Below are 26,096 nucleotides of genomic sequence, written 5' to 3' on the forward strand. Positions count from 1 at the left end.
GATAATCATGTAGTTAAATATTGGGACAACTACTCTACATTCAGGTTACCCTAGGAAGTGCATAGTCAAAGCATTCATTGTTTGTCAAGGAACTTATAACTTTGCCACGTTCACATGAATTGAGACTCCATTGATTTGATGAAGAAAGGAGTATTTGGTTTTCAAATACTGCTGAGTTGGACCCAGTGTCAGGACTCCTGGATTCAAAAGAAGGAGTAAGCTTACAAGGTGACGTCTGTTGGCATCCACTCACACCTGACTGGGCCCAAATACAGGAAACCCAAAGTTTTATCTTTGTCATAAGAAAGAGCTCTTGGGAAATTTTATATTGGCCAATGATCTTCTAAATTGCATTTTGTATTAACCTAAGCAGGTGGCAAGATTGTTACCTATATGCTTAGAATCAGTTGAAAATTGGGAAATGTCTAGTTTAGGCAACCTTCGGCACTCCAGATGTTGTGGACTACATCCCCCATAATGCTCTTACACCCATAATGCTGGCAAAGCATCATGGGAAGTGTAGTCCAAAACATCTGCAGTGCCGAAGGTTGCCTATACCTAGTGCATGGAAAAAGATTTGTTATTTTTATGTGCTAAAAATATTTGCAGACATTAGAGGAAATCTACAAGCACCATAACCACTGCACCACTCTGTAGTGGTTATGGTTCCAGGAGTACCCAGACACAGACCTTCAATTTATGGAGTCAAAGCATTTAGTAACAATCTGGCTTCTTACCTGGTGTCTGACGGGGTGTGTCCCACACCTGCTCTCCTGTGGCAGGAGAGCAGGAATGAAGGGCTCTCTCTCAGCTAATCACTTTCAGCCAATGAAGAAAGCTTCCAGCAGTAGGAAAATATTTAAATGTTTTTTGACGCTGGATCAAAAGTAATTTTTTTGTCCTTCGTTATTCCAACCAAAATCAGTGTTTTATGAAAATATTGTCTTACACTTTGTAAGCATTGTCCTATGCATGGATGTTATTTTTTAATGCCCAGAGGTCAGCAAATTAATTATAACAGGGAACACAATTCAGTCTAGATGTGAACATTTCCTGAATGTGATCTGAAGTAAAAGCAACCAAATGAGCAAAAATGCTGTTGGCTTGATGCCAACACGCTGCTTCCATACTGGACAAGTTAAAGGACCACTCTAGGCACCCAGACGACTTCAGCTTAATGAAGTGGTCTGGGTGCCAGGTACCTCTAGGATTAACCCTTTTTTTTATAAACATAGCAGTTTCAGAGAAACTGCTATGTTTATAATGAGGGTTAATCCAGCCTCCAAATCCTCTAGTGGCTGTCTCATTGACAGCCGCTAGAGGCGCTTGCGTGCTTCTCACTGTGAAAATCACAGTGAGAGCACGCAAGCGTCCATAGGAAAGCAAAGTATTGTTGGACAGGCGAACACATTGTAAATGCTTTCCTATGCGACCAGCTGAATGCGAGCGCGGCTCCTGCCGCGCATGCGCATTCAGCCGATGACGTCGCGATCAAGATGGAGAGGAGGAGGAAAGCTCCCCGCCCGGCGCTGGAAAAAGAGGTAAGTTTAACCCCTTCCTCTCTCCAGAGCCCGGCGGGAGGGGGTCCCTGAGGGTGGGGGCACCCTCAGGGTACTCTAGTGCCAGGAAAACGAGTATGTTTTCCTGGCACTAGAGTGGTCCTTTAAATACCATAGTCATCGTTATTCCCTATGCATTTATTGTCGGACAGGCGAACACATGGGGAGCAACCTCATGGGGTTTGAAGGAGCAGAGACCAGTGGGTAAGTACTGGGTAGTCTTCAGTAGGAGCAGTGCGCGCCGTTTGTGTAGCAGGAAGCTCGCGCTCAGGGCCAGTGCCCTGATTGGCGGGTTGCAGCGCAAAGAGCCAGCGGTGGGAAAATCGGCAGTATAAATTTAAATGCGCCAAAATAATTTACCTCAACTTGTGCCAGACAATTAACAAGGTTGGCTGCTTTAAACAAGTCCCCCGCCGACCCCCATTTTATGAATTTTTTATTATGTCGTGACCTTATTATGGGATGTAAATTACCCTCCTGGGCATCACAGGTGGGTGGATTGGTTTATTTGGTTTTAATATATATTTATGGCTTTGGGGGCGGTGCCTTGAAAGGGTTAATGGTTTATTCTGGTTTTAGGTTTAAAAGTTTTTAAAAGGTTTTATTATTATTAAGGATGTTGATGGTTAAATTGGAATTGTGAAATCCGTAATAAAGGTTAACGGTTATTCTCCAAATGTTACAGTTTTAATCAAAATAAACAATTGAATAAAGAAGTTGTTTCGTGTTTTTATTATATTTATGTATCATTAAAGAATGCAACATTTAACCCCCATGCTCAATTCCTTGATGATGATCTTTGGAGCCATAGCTGGGGCAGGGTGCCTTATGTGTAGCCCAATCATGTACTACTCCCATTTGAAATAAATGTATGGTATTTATTACTATTTATTATATTTTTAACACAGTGTCAAAAAATATAGAGTTTAAACAAGAGTGAGAAACGCACACAGCCCTCACTGTAAATGTATAATCTTAATATGTGAATAACTGCAATTTGCAAATACAGCTTTCCCTTTCTAATTGATATCCTCATATAAGCCACCTGGCCTTATGCTAATCTGTATTCCTCTTCAGAAATGAAAATTCTAGAAGTGTGTGTGGGATAACTTAGAATTTCAGGACTTTTTCAGAATGACTGAGAATGGGGGGTGTTGAACTGAGAGTAGCTGTAGGAGTTATATACTGCACAGGGGCTTGTGTGTCAGTGAATGCCTGTCCTTTCAATGTAAGAGGACAGGAAGGGCTTTGAAGCAGTTTATCATAACATCCTGGCTTGACTCTAGGTCAGATCATGCAGACTGTTACATTGTACTATAATGCATTGTTTATTGAGTTTTGCAGATATGCATTCTGAAAACATCATCACTTTATCTAAAATTGCAATTGACCTAAATTGCAATCAATCCATACATGAACCTTTCAGAAAAGGGATTTGGGATATTTCGTATCTCTTATGTCCAGTTAACGGTTAGAGAGCACAATGTCCAGCCCTTAGCACAGCAGGGAGGTAGCCTGCACCATCCCCTCCCCACCAAAACCATGAAATGTATCTATTCTTATTCTAATGATGATAAAGGTACATGCCCAGGGCCACCCCCTTTTTCTATCTGGGCAGAATTAGGTGTGTTTTTGGTTATATCCCAGAATACTCCCCTCCCATCATCATCCCCCATTCTGTGTCCGTCCTCTCTGGGGGCAGTCTCAGCCACCCCCTCCTTCTCAAGCTCCCTCACACTTTAGCAGAAAGAAGGGGGTTGAGCGCCCAATGCCAGGCAGTCTGATCAGACCACTTATTCCCAAATGTTGGTGGATCAGTCAGAGAATCTCTGCACATTGCAACATCCTTCCCAGTCTGTCTATTGTGTGCATGCTAGGCTCTCTGCTTGCATGAATGCTTGTGGGTGTTAGCTTTCCTTTCTGACTGTCTGCTGCTGTGTGTGTGTCTCTCTGTGCATCGGTCAGACAGTGTTTTTTCTCTCCCTGTTCACTGAATATACAAAGCCCGTGTCTCCCCACCCCTCCTGCTCTCTTTTCTGATCTCTCCCATGCATGCTGATCTCTAAGCACTCAGTCTAGCTGTCTCGGTACCATCTGTCCATCGCTTGTTGCAGTTTCTGCTTGTTACTGTATCCCTGCCCACAGCTTGTTTGTGTGTGTGCGTGTGGCTGGCTCTGGACTGTCTCTGCATCACTCTGCCCACCCCCTCCCTCTCTCTCCATCCGTCTCCCTCCTGATTTTCTGACTGCCTGCCCCAGTGCCTGCTTATTTCTCTATGTACTTTGTGTGTCCCTTTCCTCTTATACCCTCTGGTCTTACCTCTGACAGTCTTTAATATACACCTTACCCCTCATTGCCCTGTTTTGTTTTATTATTTTTATTTTCAATTAGTTTTTTCCTTGTGCCTGTGCTTTAAAGTCTGTGTCCCCCTGTTTCTTGCTCTGTATCCCTCTCTGTCCTGCTCTGTGTCCCCCTGTCTCTTAGTCTGTGTGCCCTCTTCTCTCAGCCTGTGTACCCCTTTATGCTGGATGCCCCCAGTCTCACAGTGCCTATGCTCTCATTAGACCAACACTGCCTGGTTCTCTTTGTGCTCCCATGTCCCAGGGTGTGTGTGTGTATAGGGTGAGCATGTTGCTTAAACCCCCCTATTAACTCATCCATAGAATTTTGGGCATTGGAGGCGGTGCCTGTGTGCAACAACTAGGGGGTCTTCTCTTGGCCTTCAAAGGGGCCCATCCGAAAACATGGACGCAGGAAAAATGGTGAGCATGGAACCAAAATAATACTCTAGTTTATCAGATGTGCCTGAACTGTGAAAGTTGAGAGAGAAACAATTCAACATGATTAAAAATAGCTTCTGTGAGATGGGAATGTGACTAAGTGGGATACATTTTAACTTATTTAAACAGGCGTGTATTGTAGTCTGCAGGATTTTTGCAGGTGGAACGTGGAGTAATTATAGTATTGCTATTATGATAATAACAGAATTCCACTTGTTAATGTTTTAAGACTTTTATAAAGTGCATTTCTCAGTCGTTTTCTTGTGTTTGTTGCTAATCACTACAATGCATTGTGTGATGGAAGCAAATGGATTCAATGGTACTTTTGTCCAGGATCTAATATACATAGTATATTCAAAGTTTAACCAAATACATTTCTTATTTGGACACTTTGACTAAAGCTGCAGGATGTTTACATATGACAATTGTACATTTTTTTTTTGTTTTTTTTTTGTTAGGATTGCAAAACATTTCAAAACTTTTTATATCATAAACTGTTAGGTGCTGGTGATACTATCACTTACATTTCATGGTGCATTTTCTATTATTGTTACAATTTTGAAAATGAGTTGGTTTGTAATAATACATTATGTCAGCTAACGGTTAGGATTGTTCTCAGGATACAGTTTTGCTTGTATCAAGAAGAAATTGAAAATATAAACATCAAATACCAATCTATGCAGTGGGAGGGGGAAGGGGAGAAGGGGTGGGGGGGGGGGGGTTGGATACTTACAAAAATGTGATGGGTTGACAAACATTCAACATTTATATACCTATTACATTTTCTCAATCTTGAATATTTTGACATAAAATGGCCATTTCTTCTGCAATTTCCATTTCCCAACTGTATTTTCACAACAACCATTTTAGTAAATAAACCCCATTATGTAAAAAACAAGAAGAGAAACAACAATCTAGTCTTAATTTGCATCTAATGTTACAATGCAAATGCAAATTCATCTGTTTTCTTTTTCTCCTCTGTACAAACAGAACAAAATTAAGCATGAGCCCTTGTGAAGTAGTTAGGGGAGTACATCATTAATAATATATCACCGGAGGCCTAGGTTTAAATACAAATGACCAGAATCTCAAGAAATTAAGTGTAGATGAAATTTAATTATAATGATTTGCTAAATGATTTAGTTAACGTAGGCTGAATTAGCAAAGCTTCAAAAAACTGTAACTGAGCTAAAATGGACAGTTTATTGATGTAAACAATGTTAGTCTGATCTACACAAACTTTTTATCACATTACCACAACCCACTGGAGATTTATTCAATAGAAAGTGGAATATGGGGTTACTGGGATGGGATTGACAATTTTTAGGCCTATGTAGTCTTGTGGAAAAAAAATTATATGAGATCTGAAGAATTTTTCCAATTTCATTTTTTTTTACTTGAGTATTACCATGCCAATTCTCCACAGTCCCCCAGAATAGTTAACAAACCCAATTGTTCTGTTAATAAACCACTAGGAGTGTTGTTACATCAGTGTCTGAATTGAACAAAATGAATTACCCCAACCATCTGATATCAGGTGTAAAATATGTATCAAGAATCGGGCTGTCTGGTTGCTATTTCTCCTCACGTTATGTACAACTTTGATACAGAGGAAATGGCTTCCGTCTGTAATTATTTTCGAGTTGAGTTACAAATTAAAATCAGTATATTAATATATTAAAACGAGAAGAGCTAAATGAATGGAGGCCTATATTGTCCTTCAATACTTCTAGTTGCGTAAATTGTCATATACACAATCATATCGTTGTTTTTAATGTTTTTGCTCAATCCCAAGAACTCTGTTTGCTGCGCTTATCAATTTCATTTGATATTACAAGGAAACTTTCAGTTTGTCATATTCACGTTTCCTTTCTGTAGCTGTCCAAATGTAACATGGTTTGAGGACTCTATGTTTTGTGCCAACTCAGGTCAAGGGAATTTCTTCAGAAGGAAACAAAATGACACTCGTGGCTAGCGTCATTAATGGCCAACAATAGCTTTTGTGTTTTTGTCATGTGCGTTTCCATATATAGACTTTCCATATATTTTAATGTGTTAGCAGACCTCAAGTAAACAGCTCTGTCATATTAATAATTGCTTTGCAATCAATTACTAAAAAGAGTGGTGCTACTGCTTTTATGCAAGCTAGCATTTTTTAAAGGAATGACTGGATCGACAGTGCTTTACATTAAGCCTTATGCAAAGTTAAAACAAAAAAGAACATATGTACATATTCTGTAAATAAACTACCATGTACCTTTAAAGATACATACTATTTACTTTGTTATTTGGGAGCCCCCATGCTGCACACTGACGCATGGTGCCTGACTGGGTCGCTGACATTTACTAACTCTTACCTGCAGGTTTTAATATATGTAATCGATAGATAACTAGGTCATCTGTATTAATTTCAAATAATACAAAGCTCTGTCAGTGAATCCTCTCTGCTAGTCACAGCTGATTGACTGAAGGTGTGCCTGCACTCTAATCAGCTGTCAATGTATGTGCAAATATATAAACAAAGATAAAGATAGGGGGCGCAGGTATAAGTGCAATAAGAAAATTAACAATACTTATTCACACTTGATCATCAATTAGATTGGATTCCACCTAGTGAAAAAAACAATATATGCATAATACTGTTTTATGTACAAGATTGAGAATAGGTGTCAATTTCACACTCACACTTTGCAGAGCCACATATAGAAGGCTCTGACTTTCAAGGCTTTTAAAAATCCCTTTTGGTATTTTCTCCTCTCCTCCACTTCTTAGGATACTAACGCTGGTGCCAGAAATCAGCAAAATAATAACGCAAGAATAGAGTGGGGATATTAAAAAAACTTTCACAAAATGAAGAGTAATAAAAAAGTTATATTTAGTACATACAAGGATGAAATGGATAGTCCAAATTGGCAGCACTGACGCGTTTCGACCCGTCCGGTCTTTCTCAAAGTGTATATCTTCCTTCTACGTTTCCTGGTTCTTATACCAGGAAACGGCTCTGCAAAGTGTGAGTGTGAAATTGACATCTATTCTCAATCTTGTACATAAAACAGTATTATGCTATATATTGTTTTTTCACTTAGGTGGAATCCACTCTAATTGATGATCAAGTGTAAATAAGTATTATTTGTTTTCTTATTGCACTTATACCTGCGCCCCCTATCTTTATCTTTGTTTGTATCATTTTAATAAGTGTTTTTAGAGTGGTTTTAGACACTGGGGAAGTCGCACTTATTCATATCTTTAGCGCCACTTTGAACACCTTGTTTTATTTGCACTTTTTTGTGTTAAGTTATTTTGTAATGTGCAAAGATATACTCCACTTTAACACAGGATAGGCTGCAATGTAAAGTGCGTTATATCTGTTATAATAAACAGAGCGTTTTTCTAACATTTTATTTTTTGGTAGAAAAATAAAACAACATTCGCCCCTTCCCAAACCTCCACCCCTCCCTCCCCCCCCTTCTTTTGTATTTTAGCACAGTTAGCCAAAGAGTGTGTCAAGATGCTTGGTTATTCTCTGACAAAATGTTAAAATAGGAAGGAAAATGTTTTATGCATCTTTGACAGCAGTGTGCTTCTTGGTGCAAAGATTGGTGGTTCCATTATCTTATAATATCTGACCAGCCAGGATATTCAAATTGTAGAATACTACAGTCTCTAGACTTTACAGTGTGGTCCAAAAAAGTAAAAGCATTTCAGTGAGAGACAGTTATTTGTGTGGAACCACCTTGTTAAAGACAGAGTTGGGAAAACAATGGCCAGCCCTAGTCGAGTTGGCAGAAACGCTCCCATCGCATTTAGTCTTGAAATATACAGTGGAAACCGTATAAGCAAAACTGTATGATGGAATGTTATAAAGTAACTTCTGGTATGAAGAATTTTCCTTTTTGTGGCAACAAGTGGTTGGTTAAAAGGTTGGTGTAAACAAATGAATTGGTAGATTCATTCTCAGGTTAGTGATGGAGTTGTTATGATATGGAGCTTTAACTAAACCTCTTTAGGCTCCTTTAAGACTATTTAAATTCTATAAGTTTTGGTTGACTATGGCCAAAGTCTATTGCAAACTGATACACTGAACTGTTATAATGTAATAGTGCCCATTAAAACAGAACATATCTGGTTTCACAAATATGACTGTAACTTACAATTACTGCAGTGTACCATGGAAGGTTTCCAAAATGGAGAGGTGGCCAGAAAATCCGCATGGCTTTCATAATTATTTTAGTCAGTGTGGACAAAAATCCAAAAGTAATGTTTACAGAATCTTGTTGAATCAACTCTATGAAGAATCTGCTTAGTGATCAATCTATTATTATTATTATTATTACTATTAATATTATTGGCATTTGTATAGCACCAACTTATTCTTCAGTGCTTTACAACACTATAAAGGGGTTGGGGGTGGGGGTGGAGGGAGGGGGAGGGTTAACAATTAATGTGACAATTACAAAATGTGACAGGAACAATAGGTTGATGAGGACCCTGTTCGAAAGAGCTTATAGTCTACAGCAGGGGTAGGCAACCTTTGGCACTCCAGATGTTGTGGAATACATCCCCCACAATGCTATTACACCCATAATGCTGGCAAAGCATCATGGGAGGTGTAGTCCAAAACATCTGGAGTGCCAAAGGTTGCCTATACCTGGTCTACAGACTACATAATAAAATTGAGCCAATAAAATGGACCAGGATGCAGGTCAAATGTTCTGTAGTGTCCCTGAAGATTTTATGTTACATCTATACAGTGTTGACATAGGGGTTAACTAAGTTAACTGTTATTACATGGAATAAAAGGTGGCCACACATTACCCAATACAGAATATGTAATACCAAAATAGAAGCCTACATTGCATTTTGGGAACCTGCATTAAACACTATCAATTTGCAACCTTTCAATCAAATATTTTTGTTTCCAGTTTTGCTTGAATCCTGAGTAGAAATTAAAATATATGTACAAACAGGTTGGCAAGTTGCACTATAGGATTACAGTGTATATAAAATGCCTCGTTAATGCAAATCTTATATTAAAAGTGGTGTGGCTGTATGTAAGCGTAATCGGGAGAAGTGGGTAGCTGGCCCACTTTACGTGGCTAGCAGATATAGGATGAACTTTTTAAATTTACTGCAGTATTGAAGTGATTATCTGCAGGGATCTCTGATTAATATCCCCCCACAATACTAACCAATAATCTGATCAAAACTGAGAACTATTTAATGGCTAGTTTTCTGTATCCTTTACTGCCCCTTTAAGAGTAATACTCACTTAGTCACATGAATGTTATACTAAGATTAAATTAAAATGCTCAGATGACATTAATAAGTACCAGCACAATTAGATTTTAAGTCTAGACTGTATTTATATTTCACAATGGCATACATTTTGTTAGAATGTTTCCTTTCATACATCATTACATAAAATATTGGCGCTTTTTATTTAAATAATACTAATTAATAACCGGAATAAAGTGCCCCTGTCCGCGAAAACTACCTTTAGTTTAATTAAGCATAGCACTGTCTGTGTTCTACTACTTGTTTTGAAAAATCTCCGCAGGTTTTAAAACATTGCTCTTCTCTGTCCTCAAGATATTCACACTACATTACCACAACCACCGCACATCTCAACAGACAACGCACCTATTCCCCGTTCATTAGTTACTAGTATTACTGCTCTTATTTGTGTCCAGGTAACCTGTTTAAAGGGATATTGATAATGTTTTGTTTTTTCCCCACATGATTTGTTCAGGAACTAGTATGAGGTTTAAGTATATTGATTGACAAAGTTTTATTTTGAAGTATGTTAAAGGACCACTTAAAGGACCACTCTAGTGCCAGGAAAACATACTCGTTTTCCTGGCACTAGAGTGCCCTGAGGGTGCCCCCACCCTCAGGGACCCACTCCCGCCGGGCTCTGGGGGGAGGAAGGGGTTAAACTTACCTCTTTCTCCAGCGCCGGGCGGGGAGCTCTACTCCTCCTCCTCTTCTTCCTTGCGACATCATCGGCTGAATGCGCATGCGCGGCAGGAGCCGCGCTCGCATTCAGCCGGTCGCATAGGAAAGCATTCATAATGCTTTCCTATGGACGCTTGCGTGCTCTCACTGTGATTTTCACAGTGAGAAGCACGCAAGCGCCTCTAGCGGCTGTCAGTGAGACAGCCACTAGAGGCTCTGGAGGCTGGCTTAACCCTCAGAATAAACATAGCAGTTTCTCTGAAACTGCTATGTTTATAAAAAAAAAGGGTAAAAGCTAGCTGGACCTGGCACCCAGACCACTTCATTAAGCTGAAGTGGTCTGGGTGCCTAGAGTGGTCCTTTAAGTCAACCAGGCCACTTCATCTTAATGAAGTGGTCTGGGGGCAGTGGCTCTGTCCTTTTAACTCTGCAATGTAAAACATTGCACTTTTTCAGAAAATGCAGTATTTGCATGAGAACTTCCAGTGTGTTGAAAAACACCATCGCAATGTATTGAGTCAATACTTTCCTATGGGGAAGGCCTAATGCATGCAAAGAGGTGCCTGACCCAGTGGCCAGCGCCGAGGGACATCGGTGCTGGAATCAGGTGAGTGCTTTTTTGTGGGGGGTTCACAGGGGCAGACAGTTCCTATAATGTTATGAGTACTGCTTTGTATTTCTAACACTATAATGTTCCTTTAATTAACATTGTCTTTTTTTAAATTAACATTTGACAAGTTGTGAATTATAAACACCTTCTAATGGTACAAGATACACTTGTGCCTATAGTGGAGAGCTAAAGTGCAAGAATATGGGGAATGACTTACCCCCGTTTAAAATATTTAAATATTTCAATAGTGCAATAGCATAAAGTCAGACCACTCACTATATACCCTATATACTCGAGTATAAGTCGACCCGAATATAAGTCGAGACCCCTAATTTAACCCCAAAAAACTGGGAAAACTTATTGACTCGAGTATAAGACTAGGGTGGGAAATGCAGCAGCTACTGGTAAATTTCTAAATAAAATTATATCCCCCAAAAAATTATATTAATTGAATATTTATTTACAGTGTGTGTATATAATAAATGCAGTGTGTGTGCGTGTGTGTGTGTGTGTGTATGAATGCAGTGTGTGTGTGTGTGTGTGTGTATGAATGCAGTGTGTGTATGATTGCAGTGTGTGTGTATGAGTGCAGTGTGTGTATGAATGCAGTGTGTGTATGAGTGCAGTGTGTGTGTATGAGTGCAGTGTGTGTGTATGAATGCAGTGTGTGTATGAGTGCAGTGTGTGTGTATGAATGCAGTGTGTGTATGAGTGCAGTGTGTGTTTGCGTATGTGATGCAGAGCCTTGGTGGGGTTGGGCATTTTTATTATTTTTAAAAAAAATATTATTATTTTAATACTAATTTTTTTAATATTATTAATATTTTATTTTATTATTATTTAATTTTGTATTTATTTAGTTTTGTCCCCCCTCCCTGCTTGTTAGCTGGCCAGGGAGGGGGGCTCTCATTCCCTGGTGGTCCAGTGGATGGGCTGTGTAGGAGGGGACTGGCAGGAAGCTGTTACTTACCTTTACAGCAGCTCCTGTCAGCTCCCTTCTCTCTCCTCCGGTCCTGTCAGCTCCCACTGTAAGTCTTACACTGGAGACTTACACTGGAGGAGAAGAGAGCTGACCGGACCGGAGGTGAGAGAAAGGTTAGTTACAGCTACCTGCCAGCCCCCAACCGGACCGCCGGGCATATAACGAGCCCGGCGGTCCTTGTCTGTATTATGGCAATGTAAGTTGCCATAATACAGACATTGACTCGAGTATAAGTCGAGTGGGGGGTTTTCAGCACAAAAATTGTGCTGAAAAACTCAACTTATACTCGAGTATATACGTATATTGGCTCCGCATATCAGACAGCTACGCTCTTACGGCAGCATAGAGACCAATAAAGCATAGAGACCAATAAAGAGAGAAAGAGACCAATATGGTGTAGTATGTCAATCAAATATTTTTTATTATTGTTATATTTTAGTGTTTTAGTATTTTTAAGATATTCTATCCAGCCTCAGGAATCTTCATTTTTGGGGAAGAGCCATTCCCTCTATAGTGGCACTATACCTTTATACCTTAGTATTGGCTCTAGTTAAGGTGAGCTCAATATTTATCTCATATTGGTTATCGATTTGATTGACATACTACAGCATATCAGTCTCTTTCTCTCTTTATTGGCGGGTATTGGCTTCATGAATGAGTGGTGAGCTTCTGCCCTAAGAGAATAGCTGCCTGATATACAGAGCCAATGTATATAGGCTCTGTTACATGTGAGTGGTCTGACTTTATGCTATTGCACTATTGAAATATTTTTACCATCTGCACTATATGTGTATTATTTAGTTTTTCATGTTTTGAATTTCGTACTGTATATACCTGTTTTAAATGGGGATAAGTCATTCCCCATATTCTTGCACTCTAGCGCTCCACTATAGGTACACGTGTATCTTCTACCGTTAGAAGGTGTTTATAATTTTGTGTTGTGTGGGGAAAAGGGAATGAAGCACCTGATTTCAGCCCCGATGTCACTCGGCGCTGGCCACTGGGTCAGGCACCTCCTTGCATGCATTAGGCCTTCCCCTTAGGAAAGTATTGACTAAATACATTGCGATGGTGTTTATCAACACACTGGAAGTCCTCATGCAAATACTGCATTTTCTGAAAAAAAGTGCAATGTTTTACACTGCAGAGTTAAAAGGACAGAGCCACTGCACCCAGACCACTTCATTGAGATGAAGTGGCCTGGTTGACCTTAGTGGTCCTTTAATATACCTCAAAATAAAACTTTTTCAAACAATGTACTTGAACCTCACATTAAAGTGTAGAGCTGCTATTTTATATATGTAAAGCCCTTTTTTGACCTCGTGTGAGGAGTTTTGTTTTAGTTATAAGTTGTGAATTATGGCTAATCTTGGCAAGGCTTGAATGACTTTGTAGGAACTCTAAACTTAGACTGATAGTAATGTAGTCAGAAGGGCTGGATAAAGCATCGTTTTCTGGCAGAATGGCAGTCAATGTTATTACTAGGTACTGAACCCACATTGCGCCGTGGAGGCTTTGTCTCCAAATCACAGATACACATGCCAGCCTCAATCATGCCAGTGATACTGTCCCTTTAAAACTTGGTTTTAGTTTAAATGTTTTTATTTAAACAAAATCACTTGAGAGTTTATTCACTAAACAGTGAATTGAAATTGTATTGGACATTTAGGCCAAAATAGCTGATTTGGCCTAAAGATTGTAATTTGGTAACTGGTTTGCCAGAATCCACTATTTAGTGGATAAACTCCAGTTCATGCATTTTTCTTGTGTGTTTGTTTGTTTTACAATATATTCCCTTACTTTGTATTCACATGCTAGAACTTGGGTAAAACCCTTTTCATAGAAAAGTGCTTCCGTACATTTTGTCTGAGTCATTCATCTTTAGTGCCTGTCTTTATTTACTATAGTTGAATGAGTTATGCATCTGGTGTGAGCTGTATTTGGTAAAATTCCTTACATGGCTGTAGCACTGTCACAATCCGTCATTGGACCCAGAAGAGTATGTGCAGGTAAACACTGAGGTCATGCTTCCTGGCAGACAGTAGTGACATCACTTGATTAGTGACAAGGAAAAGCCAATTTTATGTGTCTGACCAAAACTACAGGAAGAAATATGCATGAGAAGTTAAGTCAAATTTTACAAAATTAATTTCTCAGAAATAGAAACAGCAACAGTTGCAACTAAATTCTTTTTGAATTTTTTTTTTGCCAAAAATCTCTCTCATTGTTCCCTATAATATACATTAGGTACAAAGTACAAATCCCTTTGTTTTATCCAAAGAAGGCTTTAACCCCTTAAGGACACATGGCATGTGTGACATGTCATGATTCCCTTTTATTCCAGAAGTTTGGTCCTTAAGGGGTTAAAGGAACACTATAGCATTAGGAATACAAACCTCTATTCTTAATGCTATAGTGCAGGGGTTCCCAACCCAGTCCTCAGGGATTACCCTGTTGTGTTTAAAGTGTTTTTTTTTTTTTTAAATACCTTAGACACAACTGGGAAACACCTGAGTCGTGGACTTTTAGGGGGTACTTGAGGACTGGGTTGGGAACCACTGCTATAGTGTGTTCTGTCCGTCACTTTCTAGGCCCCCCCCCCCACCTCTTCTCTTGAAAGGGTTAATAACCCTTTTACACTTACTGCTTTCCAACTCTGAGGGGGTCTTGGTGCTGGAAAGCTCTCGGATTCCTAGGAAATTACGGCGACGGAGAATATAATGCGCATGTGCTGTGAGTGATGTGCGCACATTAAATCTTCCCCAAGTGTCTCTCAAACTGCAATGTTTTACATTACAGGGTTAAACAGACAAGGGCATTGCACCCAGACCACTTCTTTAAGACAAAGTGGTCTGGGTGCCTATAGTGTCCTTTTAAGTGAAATAAATCCATCCTTACTCCAAAGTGGAAATAGTAGAGAGATTTCTCCTTTGATCAGCAAAGTGCTACAACTACAGTGCAGATTATCCTCCTTTTCCAAAAATACATTTCCATTTTTTTAATTTATTTTTTTAACAAAATAAACTGAATTTGTCAAATCAGCTCCCCATTGCAGATAGTTCTGCGTCTAGTGTTCTGACTGAGAAGAAGTCTTTCTACTGCTGTATGTGACATTATTCAAGCTTTCTTCCTGTTGGGCTATTGTCTGATATGTAAGTGACCCATTGTTTAGTTGATAGACCCACTTAACAGAATTAATGTTTTGTCCTCATCCTGCATTTTCTACATTCACAACTGCTCTAAGTTGTTGGTTTCCTCTTCTGTTTTTCTGGCATATCATGTAGACCTCACAACATATCCATGTAATTTTTGCTCTTAGATTTCAGACACTTAGAAGGAGAGGGCAAATTTTGTGTGACACCACAAGTTTCCTTCTGGGCTGTTCAGTAAAGTGTGCATTGTTTTGAATTGAACGTGAATATCAAAGTTCTCCAAACTAGCATTGTTTTCAGTTAGTCTATTTTGGCTGAGAATTTAAAATTCACTTTAAGGTGTATTCACTAAACTCCTAATTGTAGAAGATTCTAATAAAAATGTTGAATTTTAGAGAAAAATAGCTTCTGAAAAAAGGGACATTCCTCCATGCTGGCACTAATATGCGGGTTTCATTGCTGGCACATTGGTGTCAGTGTGTCCCAGTCCGAACCTTCCTCAGCAAGTGTGAGGAACTCCTGCTAGTGGAGTTCTAGTTTGACTTGGGGGGAACCTGCCACCTGGGTGAAGGTTCTCTTCCTCTCTTTGCCTCTCATTACTCAGCATCTTTTAATGTAGAATAGTTGATTGGCAGGTAGGGAGGGACAACATTTTAAAGAGTTTTTAATTAAAATCTTGACATTTGCTAGCATTTCTGTTAACAGCATATATAAATGTAATTTAATGCTTTTTAAAAGGAGACTTACCTTTGGGTTCCATGACAGGTGCACGTTAAGTACATGTAGCACATATAGTCTGTGTTTGGAAGTGCTGAAGAAGTTGGATATTTAAAGGGAAACTCTTTGGACCTTGACAGCTTTCATGCACATGTAAGTAGAATAACTTACCTTGCTGAAAGGGGCACACTATACACCAAAACCAATACAGTCCTCTGGAGCCATCCAACTGTTGAGAGGCAGTTCGAAGGCAGACCTAACAGCATAACGAGACAGTTGTGGGTGGGCATCGTCAAATAAGCCATTCTAACCAGAAGGGCATCTCCAGTAGTAATCATTCTTTAGAATTTAAAGAGACACTTCCAGCACTGTAATAACTCATATTCCTTGTTTTAGTTATGGTGCAAGGATGTCTTCTGGCCCTGATCCCTACGCATAATGTCAAAAATTGCTACAGCTATAGATCCACCTCCTCACTAAAATATGTCAACATATGCTTCTCTCTGCCCATACAAGTATTTCTACAATTCAGAAAGGCTGCACAACCGAGACTTCTGGGAGTGCAGTTCAGCTGTTAACTTTTACCAGTTAGAAGCTCACAACTGAACTACAACTCCCAGAATACCGTGCCCATAAAGCACAGATATGCAGGAATTCATATGATAAACATGGCGCTGTGGACACGTACGGTGTGAACAGCCACAAGAGTTGAGTTGAGTGACAGCTCAACTTGCCCTTTATGTAGGATAAGCAGGTGGGCTGCTTTCAATGCCTTAAAGCCACATATGGTGTCATCATGCTGTGTGTGATGAAGCTGAACAAGGAGACCTTTAAAAACTAGAAGCATGCGAGGGCTTAATGGTTCTAGTGTTAGCCACTCCAGGTGTGTTTTTGACGAAATGTAAACATTACCTTTTCTTATAAACAGCAATGTCTTACTCAATCACAGAAAAGAGACACAGTTATTGCACCAAAACCAGTGCGATAAAATGTAGCAGTTTTGGTACTTAGCATACCCCTTCAACTATACAGAGGCGTAGATTTATAAACTCTTTTTGTTGCATTTACTTGCAGTATAATAGGCATTAGCGAACCTAAATTCATCTCAATTACAAGGACATCAGTTGATGGAGGTGATTTAGAAGAGATTATTTGGAATTTAATTCATTTATGTTTCACAGATTAGCAAAGGCTTTTTTTCATGGTGAGACAGAAGGAGAGAGTGTGTGTAAGGTCACAAGAACCTGACACAAGATTCCAGTCTTTTCCTAGAATGCAATGTTTGGAATTGTTTAAAATGAATTGTTCTATTCTTTGAATTCTATCGCGATCGCACAGACACTGTGAATAATTTGCCAATTCCCTGCTACACATAGCTAGAGAACAGTACTCAACTGTAAATTCCCCTTACAATGTTTACCCTGTGAAGTAACAACCCAAGCTTTTAAAGATTTATGTCTCCATATGCTTTTATGTGCTATCATTAAATTATAATATCAATTTAGAGGATGGATAAGGACAAAGAAAAAATATATATATTTATATTATTGAAAGCTACCAATTCTTATATGGATATCTATTAAAGAGATAATTGCCAGGAATTCAAAGTGAATTGCAAATTTAAAAGAATACTATAGGGTCAGGAACACAGACATGTATTCCTGACCCTGTAGTGTTAAAACCACCATCTAGCCCCCCTCCCCTTGCCTCCCGAAATATGTTAAAATCTTACTTGTATTCAAGTATGCAGCTGCTGCCTCTGCCCCTGATCCGCCTGCTTGGCTGACATCATCAGAAGTGATTCTCTGAGCCAATCACTTTGCTTTCCCATAGGATTGTCTGAGACTGTCAAGAAGGCAGATTAGGGTCAGAGCCAACACAAGTCAAACGCAGCCCTGGCCAAACAGCATCTCCTTATATTGCATCAATGTATATTTATGAGGAAAGTTCAGTGTCTGCATGCAGAGGGTGGAGACACTGAATGGCAGTACTGCTCAGTGTGCACAGTACTGCACAGTGTGCAGCACTGCCAGAGGAAGCACCTCTAGCAGCCATCTGAGGAGAGGCCAATGGAAATATACATCTGAAAAGACTGTAGTTGTATTTGGTGACTATAGTGTCCCCTTAAATTTGAAATTTTCTTTGAATGTCTGAAAATTCTCACTTTAGTCAATAACCCTGTCAGACTAACACACAGTTAAGAGGGTTGACACGTTTGCAGAACATGATGCAATGCTAAATGACTTTGTATCAAAATTGGACTTTTAAAGGCTTGTTTTTGAGCAGACACCAAACTAAGTCAAAATACATCAGTACATTTGAGATTAAAGGATTACGCCAAACATCATAAACACTAGAGCCAGGGCCAGATTAAGAGCACACTGGGCCTGGTGCTGACAATTATGATGGGCCTAATTACAGAATGTTATTGACCAAAAACACTAAAACAGTCATACCTCCCAAAAAGGGGGCATGTCTGTCCAAAGAATTTGAAGGACAGCCTGGCATGAATGCATGTCAGGCTGCCAGCTAATCCTGCAGGCTGTCCAACTAAGGGCATACTATGCAGGCAGCACCCTGAGCTTGACATAAATGCATCTAATGATGCGCTCACTCCATGCTTTCTAAGGACTGTCCCCTAGCACTCACATGTCCACTTGTCTCCTTACCTTCTTACCAGCAGGCAGAAGTTCCTGGTATATAGTCTGAGACAGAGAAAAGGTGTATGTAGTGAGTGTAAAAGAAAGGGGACATGCCACAGTGTTAGAGAGACCAACGTCTGCATTACCTAAACTAATTTTATTGTCAGCCAGTCCACACAAGTTTTGTTCCCATACATCCCTCTTAAGCTTCCAAACTTAAAGGGACACTATAGTCACCATAACAACTACAGCTTATTGTATTTGTTCTGGTAAGTAGAATCATTCCATTCAGGCCTTTTGCAGTAAACTGTCTTTTCAGAGAAAATAACTCCACTGGCCACTCCTTAGATGGCTTCTAGGGGTGCTTCCTGGGGCAGTACTGCCTAGTGTGCAGCACTGCCATTCAGTGTCTCCACCCTCGGCATGCAGACACTGAACTTTCCTCATACAGATGCATTGATTCAATTTATCTTTATGAGGAGATGCTGATTGGCCAGGGCTATGTTGGACTTGTGCTGGCTCTGTCCCTGATCTGCATAGTTGACAGTCTCAGCCAATCCTATGGGGAAGTATTGTAATTTGTTCAGACCACCACTTCTGATGATGTCAGCAGACAGTCAGTTCAGAGGCAGAGCCAGCAGCTGCAGACTTGAATACAAGTTATATTTTACTATACTTAAGGAGGCAAGACGGGGCCAGGGTGGTGGTTTTAACATAATAGGGTCAGAAATACATGATTGTGTTCCTGACCCTATAGTGCTCCTTTAAACAAGAGTATGTGAAGAGTAGTTAGGGTTGCCACCTTTTGTTGGAAAAAAATACCAGCCTTAATCATTTGTATAATCACAAGGAGTGACATCAGAGAAAATTCTGTAAAATCACCAACAGACTACTCAGTTTGATTCTGCTGTATAGATGGATTGCTCCCAGTGTCTCAGTCTTGCAAGTCACCCAGTGTCTCAGTGTCCCTATGTATCAGTGTCAGTGTCCCCATGTCGCCCAGTCCCCTAGTCTCTCAGTGTCTGTGTCCCCATTTCTCCCAGTGTACCAATGTCTCAGTGTGTCCCCATGTCACTAGGATACTGGGGACACTGAGAGACCCGGGGATACTGAGACATTTAGGGAAACTGGGAGAAATGGGGACACTGAGACACTAGGGAGACATGGCGACACTGAAACATTTGTGGACACTAAGACACTAGGGACACAGAGACATGGGAACACAGACACTGGGAGACTAGGGGAAACTGGGAGACTAGGGGACACTGGCTGGGATACAGACACTTGGGGACACTGGGAGACATGGGGACAGTTGTGGACATAGACATGGGGACACTGGGACATATAGGGACACTGGGAGACATGGGGACACTAGGCACACTGAGACACTAGGCACACTGAGACACTAGGCACACTGAGACACTAGGAACACAGACACTGGGAGACATGGGGACACTGAAACATTTGGGGACACTAAGACACTAGGGACACAGAGACATGGGGACACCGGGAGACTATGGGACACTGGGAGACAGACACTTGGGGACACTGGGAGGAATGGGGACAGTTGTGGACATAGACATGGGGACACTGGGACATATAGGGACACATGGGGACACTAGGCACACTGAGAGACATGGGACACAGACACTGGGAGACTTGGGGACACTGAGACACTAACGACACTGGATGGGGGACATGGGGACACTGGGAGAAATGGGGACATAGTGTCTCCGTGTCCCAGTGTCTCCCAATGTCCCTATGTTTCTCAGCATCCCCATGTGTCCCAGTGTCTCAGTGTCCCCATGTTTCCCAGTGTCCCCAAGTGTCTCAGTGTTTCCAGGTCTCCCAGCGTCTGTGTCCCCATGTGTCCTAGTGTCTCAGTGTCCCCTAGTGTCTGTGTCCCCATTTGTCCCCTAGTGTCTGTTTCCCCTAGTAGCTCAGTGTCCCCATATGTACCCTAGTGTCTCAGTGTCCCCATGTGTCCCTGCTGCCTTTCTCCCCATCCCTCTCTTACCTGAGCTGTAGAGCTGCTGTCTGTGCTCTATTGCTGCTCCCCCACGGATCAGTAAGTAGTAGAGAGAGGCAGGGATATGCTGTAACTTCCTATCCCTGCCTCTTTTTACACACAGTGATCCCTACTGGCCGGTGCTGGTATTGCAGAGTAATCTCCATTTATTCTGAGAAAAATACCTGCATTTGTATTGCCGGTAGTACTGCAATACTGGCACGGCCAGGCAGCCTCAAATACCAGGCAGGTGGCAAACCAGCAAACCAGTAAAATACCAGTCAGATGGCAAAGCTAAGAGTAGTGTGTAATTTTTTTAAAATGGGCCTATTCCATGGGCCTGGGCCTGGAGCTGCAGCTCCATCAGCCCCTATGTTAATCCAGCCCTGACTAGAGCCCGCTGTAGAGTTTATAATGCTAGTAGTACCCTGGCTCTGTTCTCTAATGGGACAAACCATTTTGCAGCAGAGTCAAGCCTCAAATGATGGTGGTTGAACCGCGTAGGACTTATGCAGAGATACAGAAGCCAGATGACAATCATTGACCGAGAGCTTCAGTTGTATGCTTTCTGCCAATGAATGAGAATATGTAGCCAGAATTATGCACAGAATTGACATTAGCCAGCTCTCATTCCAGATGATGCCGTAGGTGAAGGTAGACCTAGGGCAGGTAGGCCAAATATTTCTGTATCTCTTGCAGGGGAAGATATGCACAGAATTGGCATTAGGTAGCCTGGAACAGGGTTCTGGGCGGCCAAAGTCACATGTGCTTCGGATGCAACTAGCCTCTGGCACACAATTAAATTATCTCAGTATGCACAGTGTATGAAGCTGAAACACTGAACATACATGCTCCTACCACCATGAACCCTTCAAATCACTGAACTGGTCATCGTGATTGGAGTAACCTTTTAACTCTCACATTGTTGCTTATTATGTGAAGGAATAGAGGGGACCATGTCATTGAGTACCTACTGGGTAGTAGAGGATGCAGGAATTCCATGCTTGGTGTAACTAATTTAACTATTTAACCAATGGCTATTTGGGGAAATAGCTCGGGATCATTTAGAAATTAATCCCTGATTCCGTTTTAATATAAAATGCCTTTTTGGGCACTATTATTGATGACCACTACCCTTTTTTATAAGAATAAAGACTTACTTTGTATCCAGTGTCAGGTGAGGTACTCATTGCTCATTTTCATGCCTTATCTGTCATCATGCCTCATCATTTCTTCCCTCTTTGTTGTCCAATCAAATGCTTCTCGCAGAGAAGTATTTAATTGGACAGATCCCCAGGCTCAAAATGCATGCATTCCACAAAACTTATTTTTGCACAGATTTAACATTAGGCGGGCTGCAACTAGCCCCTAGCACAAAGTGCAGATATTTTTTAAGCTAAAAAGATGCACATACAGTGATCATGGAGGCTGGAGTAATCCCTTAAATCAGATTGATTCAGATTAATTTTGATTTGGAACCTCTCCAGACGGATTTGATGGCAATTAAATAAATTACAGGGGACAGTAAATCTAGGGAACTATCAACATTTAGTATCAACATTGCTCTGACATCTACCAAATATTTAGCCTAGTACTTACAACAGTTGCACAGTTTGGATGTGAGTTTGTATGTTTTTTTTTTTTGTTTTGTTTTTTTAGATATCTGATGTTTATTGAACTTTTCAGAATAAATTAAACTAAACAACATTTGGGATACAGAAAAGAAGAGGGGGAGGGGAAGATGACAGTTACACAGCATTGCAAGGTACACATTAGACAGTATGGATATGAACATTGCATCCAGCATGAGCAGTTCATGGGGTACATAAATTATCCTGTGGTTTTCACTAAGTCAGCTTCATTGGTCCTAAACTTATTGCATCAGTGTAACAATTATCATAAAGAACTAGAGAATACATAGAGAATTTCCAATATATACAGGTCAGATGCTTGTGCTCTGTTTGCAGTTGCCTGCAGTGTGGTGTAGTCTCTATAGCGGTGCGCTGGGAGACTAGTTGTATCTGCCTTAGTCACACTTTCCTGTTCAAATCTCACACCCGTGCTCAGTGTTTGGCTGCATGTAATTTATCTTGTCAGAAAACATTGATACAGTTTTACCATCAGCATTATCTAACGGATTGTCACCAGGGGGGGGGGATGCAGAAGGGAAAAGGTGTGTATGGTTCACATTATCGCTGATCCGTCATCCTTTACAGGGGTCTGTGTTTGTGTACACGTTAGTCCAGTATGCTCGTGAGTTCCTTCAGTCAGTGGTTACTTTGTGGATCTGCCTGTCCCCTGACGTGGTCAGGTAGCACCTCTAGTTTACTAAGTCCCAGAGTTATATCTTGCTTCGTGGTGGATGTTATCCTTTGCCCTCGCGGACCAGCATTCACAGTCCCATGCATATTTCCAGTGGAACGATAAGCTTATTTTCGCTACTGTGAGTATATTGAGTGTCACCTTTCAGTTGACGTGGTTTGTCAGACCGGGGAGGATGTGTAATAGGTAAAATTTTGGGTCCCCTAGGGATGACACAGTGTGTGGTGTTGGAGATCAGGGCTCCCACCCTCTCCCAATACCTGCTCAGAGCTGGGCATTCTCAAAACATGTGGAGAATCGTGCCTGTTCCTTCTTCGCATCTCCAACAGTGGCCCGACGCATCCCTGTAGATGTGCGACAGTCTGGCGGGTACCAGATACCACCTCATACCACCTCATCATTATTTTACAATTAGCCTCCCAGAGTGACAAACTCCTTGATGCTCGTTTTGTGTTACTCATGGCTTCATACCACTGCGATAGTCGGATTGTGCACCCTTGCTCCCTCTCCCACTGGGCCATGTAGGACAGTTTTTCTGTGGTCGGTCCCTGGAGGATGGCCCCGTAACAGAGGGCCAGGGGCTTTGTGCACCTAGGCGACAGTACGTATTGCGGTGTCAATGCCCTTAAAGGGGGAGGGTTAAGAGGATGTTTTTCACCCTCAGGTACAAGAAAATGTCCCCCATTGGCAGTGAGTATTGTTGTTGGAGAGTAGGGAATGCTTTGATGTTTGGCCCTGCATACAGGTCCCCAACCGTGAGCACACCCCCAGTGACCCAAGTCTTCACCGATAAATCAGGGGACATAGCTACCAGCGACTCCACTGGTGCCGATTGGAATAATGAGTCAGGCTCTATGATATGTTTGCACCAGGATATCCAGGACTTTACTAGAAATTGTGTGCATTGCAGCCTGGGGATAGCTGTTGTCGGGGGGATTGTGTGTGTCCACAGTGAATATACCAAATCATGTGGTCGCAAGCATGCGTTCTCCAGTGATAGCCAGAGAGGGCGGTGGTGAGTGCGTGTAAGCCGTAGGAGCCGTATGCCCTGGGCTAGTGTTGTGGCCCTGTAGTAGGCTTTAATGTCAGGTAAGCCTAAACCCCCCCTTGCTGTATGGCAGCCCCAGGATTCAGTGTGCCACTCGAGAGGGGCTTCCTTTTCCATACGTGTGCATTTATGGTGGCTTGAAATTGGGCGATGAGCTTGTTCGGCAAGGTTATAGGTAGTGTGCGGAACAAGTAAAGGATTAGAGGTAGTACCATAATTTTCAACGTGTTAATGCGACCCAGCAAGGACACTTCTGAGTCAACCCATGTCTCTAGCGTCGTTTTGATTTTGTGTAGTGTCGGGTGGTGGTTTGCTTTCGGAATGTTCTGAAGGGAAGATGTTAACTGTACACCTAGATTATAGGACAGTGTTTTACGTTGCCAGTCGAAGCTAAAGCTTTCCTCTAGTTGAGCCACCGTGATTTGTGGTAGGTTTATGGTTAGTGCCTGGGTCTTGACTGTGTTGTTTTTATAGTAAGAGATTTTCCATACTGTCCCAGTTCGAGGTTTGGAAAGAAAGCCCGTGCTAAAAACCTTGGCAGAGGGCCATCTATAGAGAGCTAAGATGCTAGTTATGAAGTCAGGGGAAAGTGTCCTCAGCGTCTAAAGCGAGGATCAGCCCTTCTTGAGAGGAGTGATTGTCCCAGTCTACAAGATTCAGGAAATGTCTGGTATTGGCCCCAAACTATCTTCCAGGCACAAATCCCGCCTGTTCCTTGGATATCAGTGTAGCGAGTAGAGGTTTCAGTCTCGTTGCCACTAGTTTGGCGTATAGTTTTATGTCCGCATTGAGCAGGGAGATCAGACGAAGGTTGGCGCACATCGTGGGGGTGAGTTTGGATGTTTTTCAGGTCAGAGGGGCTAATTGTGAGGGAAGAAGATCTATTTTTCAAACCAGTCTAAAATGGTTTTCCAGAAAACTTTAGAAAAGCACTCAAAGATCTCTTGCAACTTAGACCATAATCACTGCAATGACTTATAGAGAGTATGATGCACCAAATGTGTAGTTAACTTCTCTAAATGTAAATAAATTAGGTTTGGTCCTATCTAATTTAGAACTGGGGTCTGTCATGTCGTTGCAGGCACACACAGTTACAAGGCTGTCTGCCTGATTGGACTGTCTATCAGACCTCTACCTGAACCGACCCTCATAAATGGACACTTGCACATAGCAAACTCAACATCATACATTCACACTTACATACACTTCTGGCCGGGTCCATATGAAATAATGGGGCCTCCATAATGTCTGGGCACCAGTAATGAGAGTGTCTCAGATTCAGGGCCTGTGAAAGTACAGGACTTAATGGTTAGAGAGCCTGCTGGTAAGATTGAGATTATTTTTTTCTAACCTGTGTACCAATGGTTATATTTTGCAAGGTATGATAAAACTGTAATTCACTTTAAGTAGATTTTGGAACCTTATTTCATGTCATGGACTGGCCCATGTGTACAGTATAGTTGCACACCTTTTCCCCTATGTAAAATACCTTTAAAGCAAGTGTGGAATACTTTCCAAGTGCCTCTATTTAGGAGGGACTGCCCCAATTTTTGGCCCATATCAGGCATGTCTATCCTAGTGTTCTTGTTTTCTGTGAGATTCATATTGTTGGTGTGTCTGAGTGTATAACAGAGCTCACATAAATACTATTGCAAGTCATGAGTCTTTAACCCCTTAAGGACCAAACTTCTGGAATAAAAGGGAATCATGACATGTCACCCACTTACATCCCTAACACTTACATCCCTAACATTGCATAGTGTAGCCAATTTGTTCTACATTGTGCAACCTGCTATATTGCACAGAATAGAGATCAGATCCCTCATTAAAAACATTTTTACAGCATTTCTTCCAGTGCAGAACAATCGGGTCTGGTCTGGGAAGCTCACCTCACCGCTGAAATGTTTTCACTATAAATAATATCTTATTGCATACTGCAGTGCTCAGTTATATTGCATTGATAGATAGGTATACAAAAATAAATTGGCTGTAATGCAGATACAGCCCTAAAGCTCTTCCCTTTTATTGACCAGAATGGCAGCAGTAGGGTTAAGCAGTTGTTGTGCTGAGTGGATGGTGCCAGCCTGCGACTGTAGCATTTTATCTGGTACTGGATTTATCTACGCTCTAAGAGCTGCTTGTCTGTGTTATGATGCTCTGGGATGTTGCTGGAATCTATCTGTGTAATAGTGCATATGCTGTTGTGTCGTCCTTGTGTACAATGATGTCCTCTGTGCATTCCTGTGTTAGGGCAAATCATACTCATGCATTTCTCTTAAATAATCATTCAATCAGTGCCCTTATACCATTTTGCACTCACT

The 26,096-nt window shown here is 41.2% G+C and overlaps 1 protein-coding gene across 1 annotated transcript in view; it reads left to right on the forward strand.

Moving 5' to 3' along the window:
• Positions 1-3,302: 3,302 nt before the first annotated feature.
• Positions 3,303-26,096, forward strand: part of HIP1 (huntingtin interacting protein 1) — a 93,599-nt gene continuing 70,805 nt past the window's right edge. The window contains exon 1 of the mRNA XM_063449719.1: positions 3,303-4,321. Coding sequence (XP_063305789.1) covers positions 4,304-4,321 — 18 coding nt within the window. The 5' untranslated portion in view covers positions 3,303-4,303. The remainder of the gene's footprint in view (positions 4,322-26,096) is intronic.

This window comes from Pelobates fuscus, chromosome 1, assembly GCF_036172605.1.
Source record: "Pelobates fuscus isolate aPelFus1 chromosome 1, aPelFus1.pri, whole genome shotgun sequence".
NCBI classification, from domain to species: domain Eukaryota; kingdom Metazoa; phylum Chordata; class Amphibia; order Anura; family Pelobatidae; genus Pelobates; species Pelobates fuscus.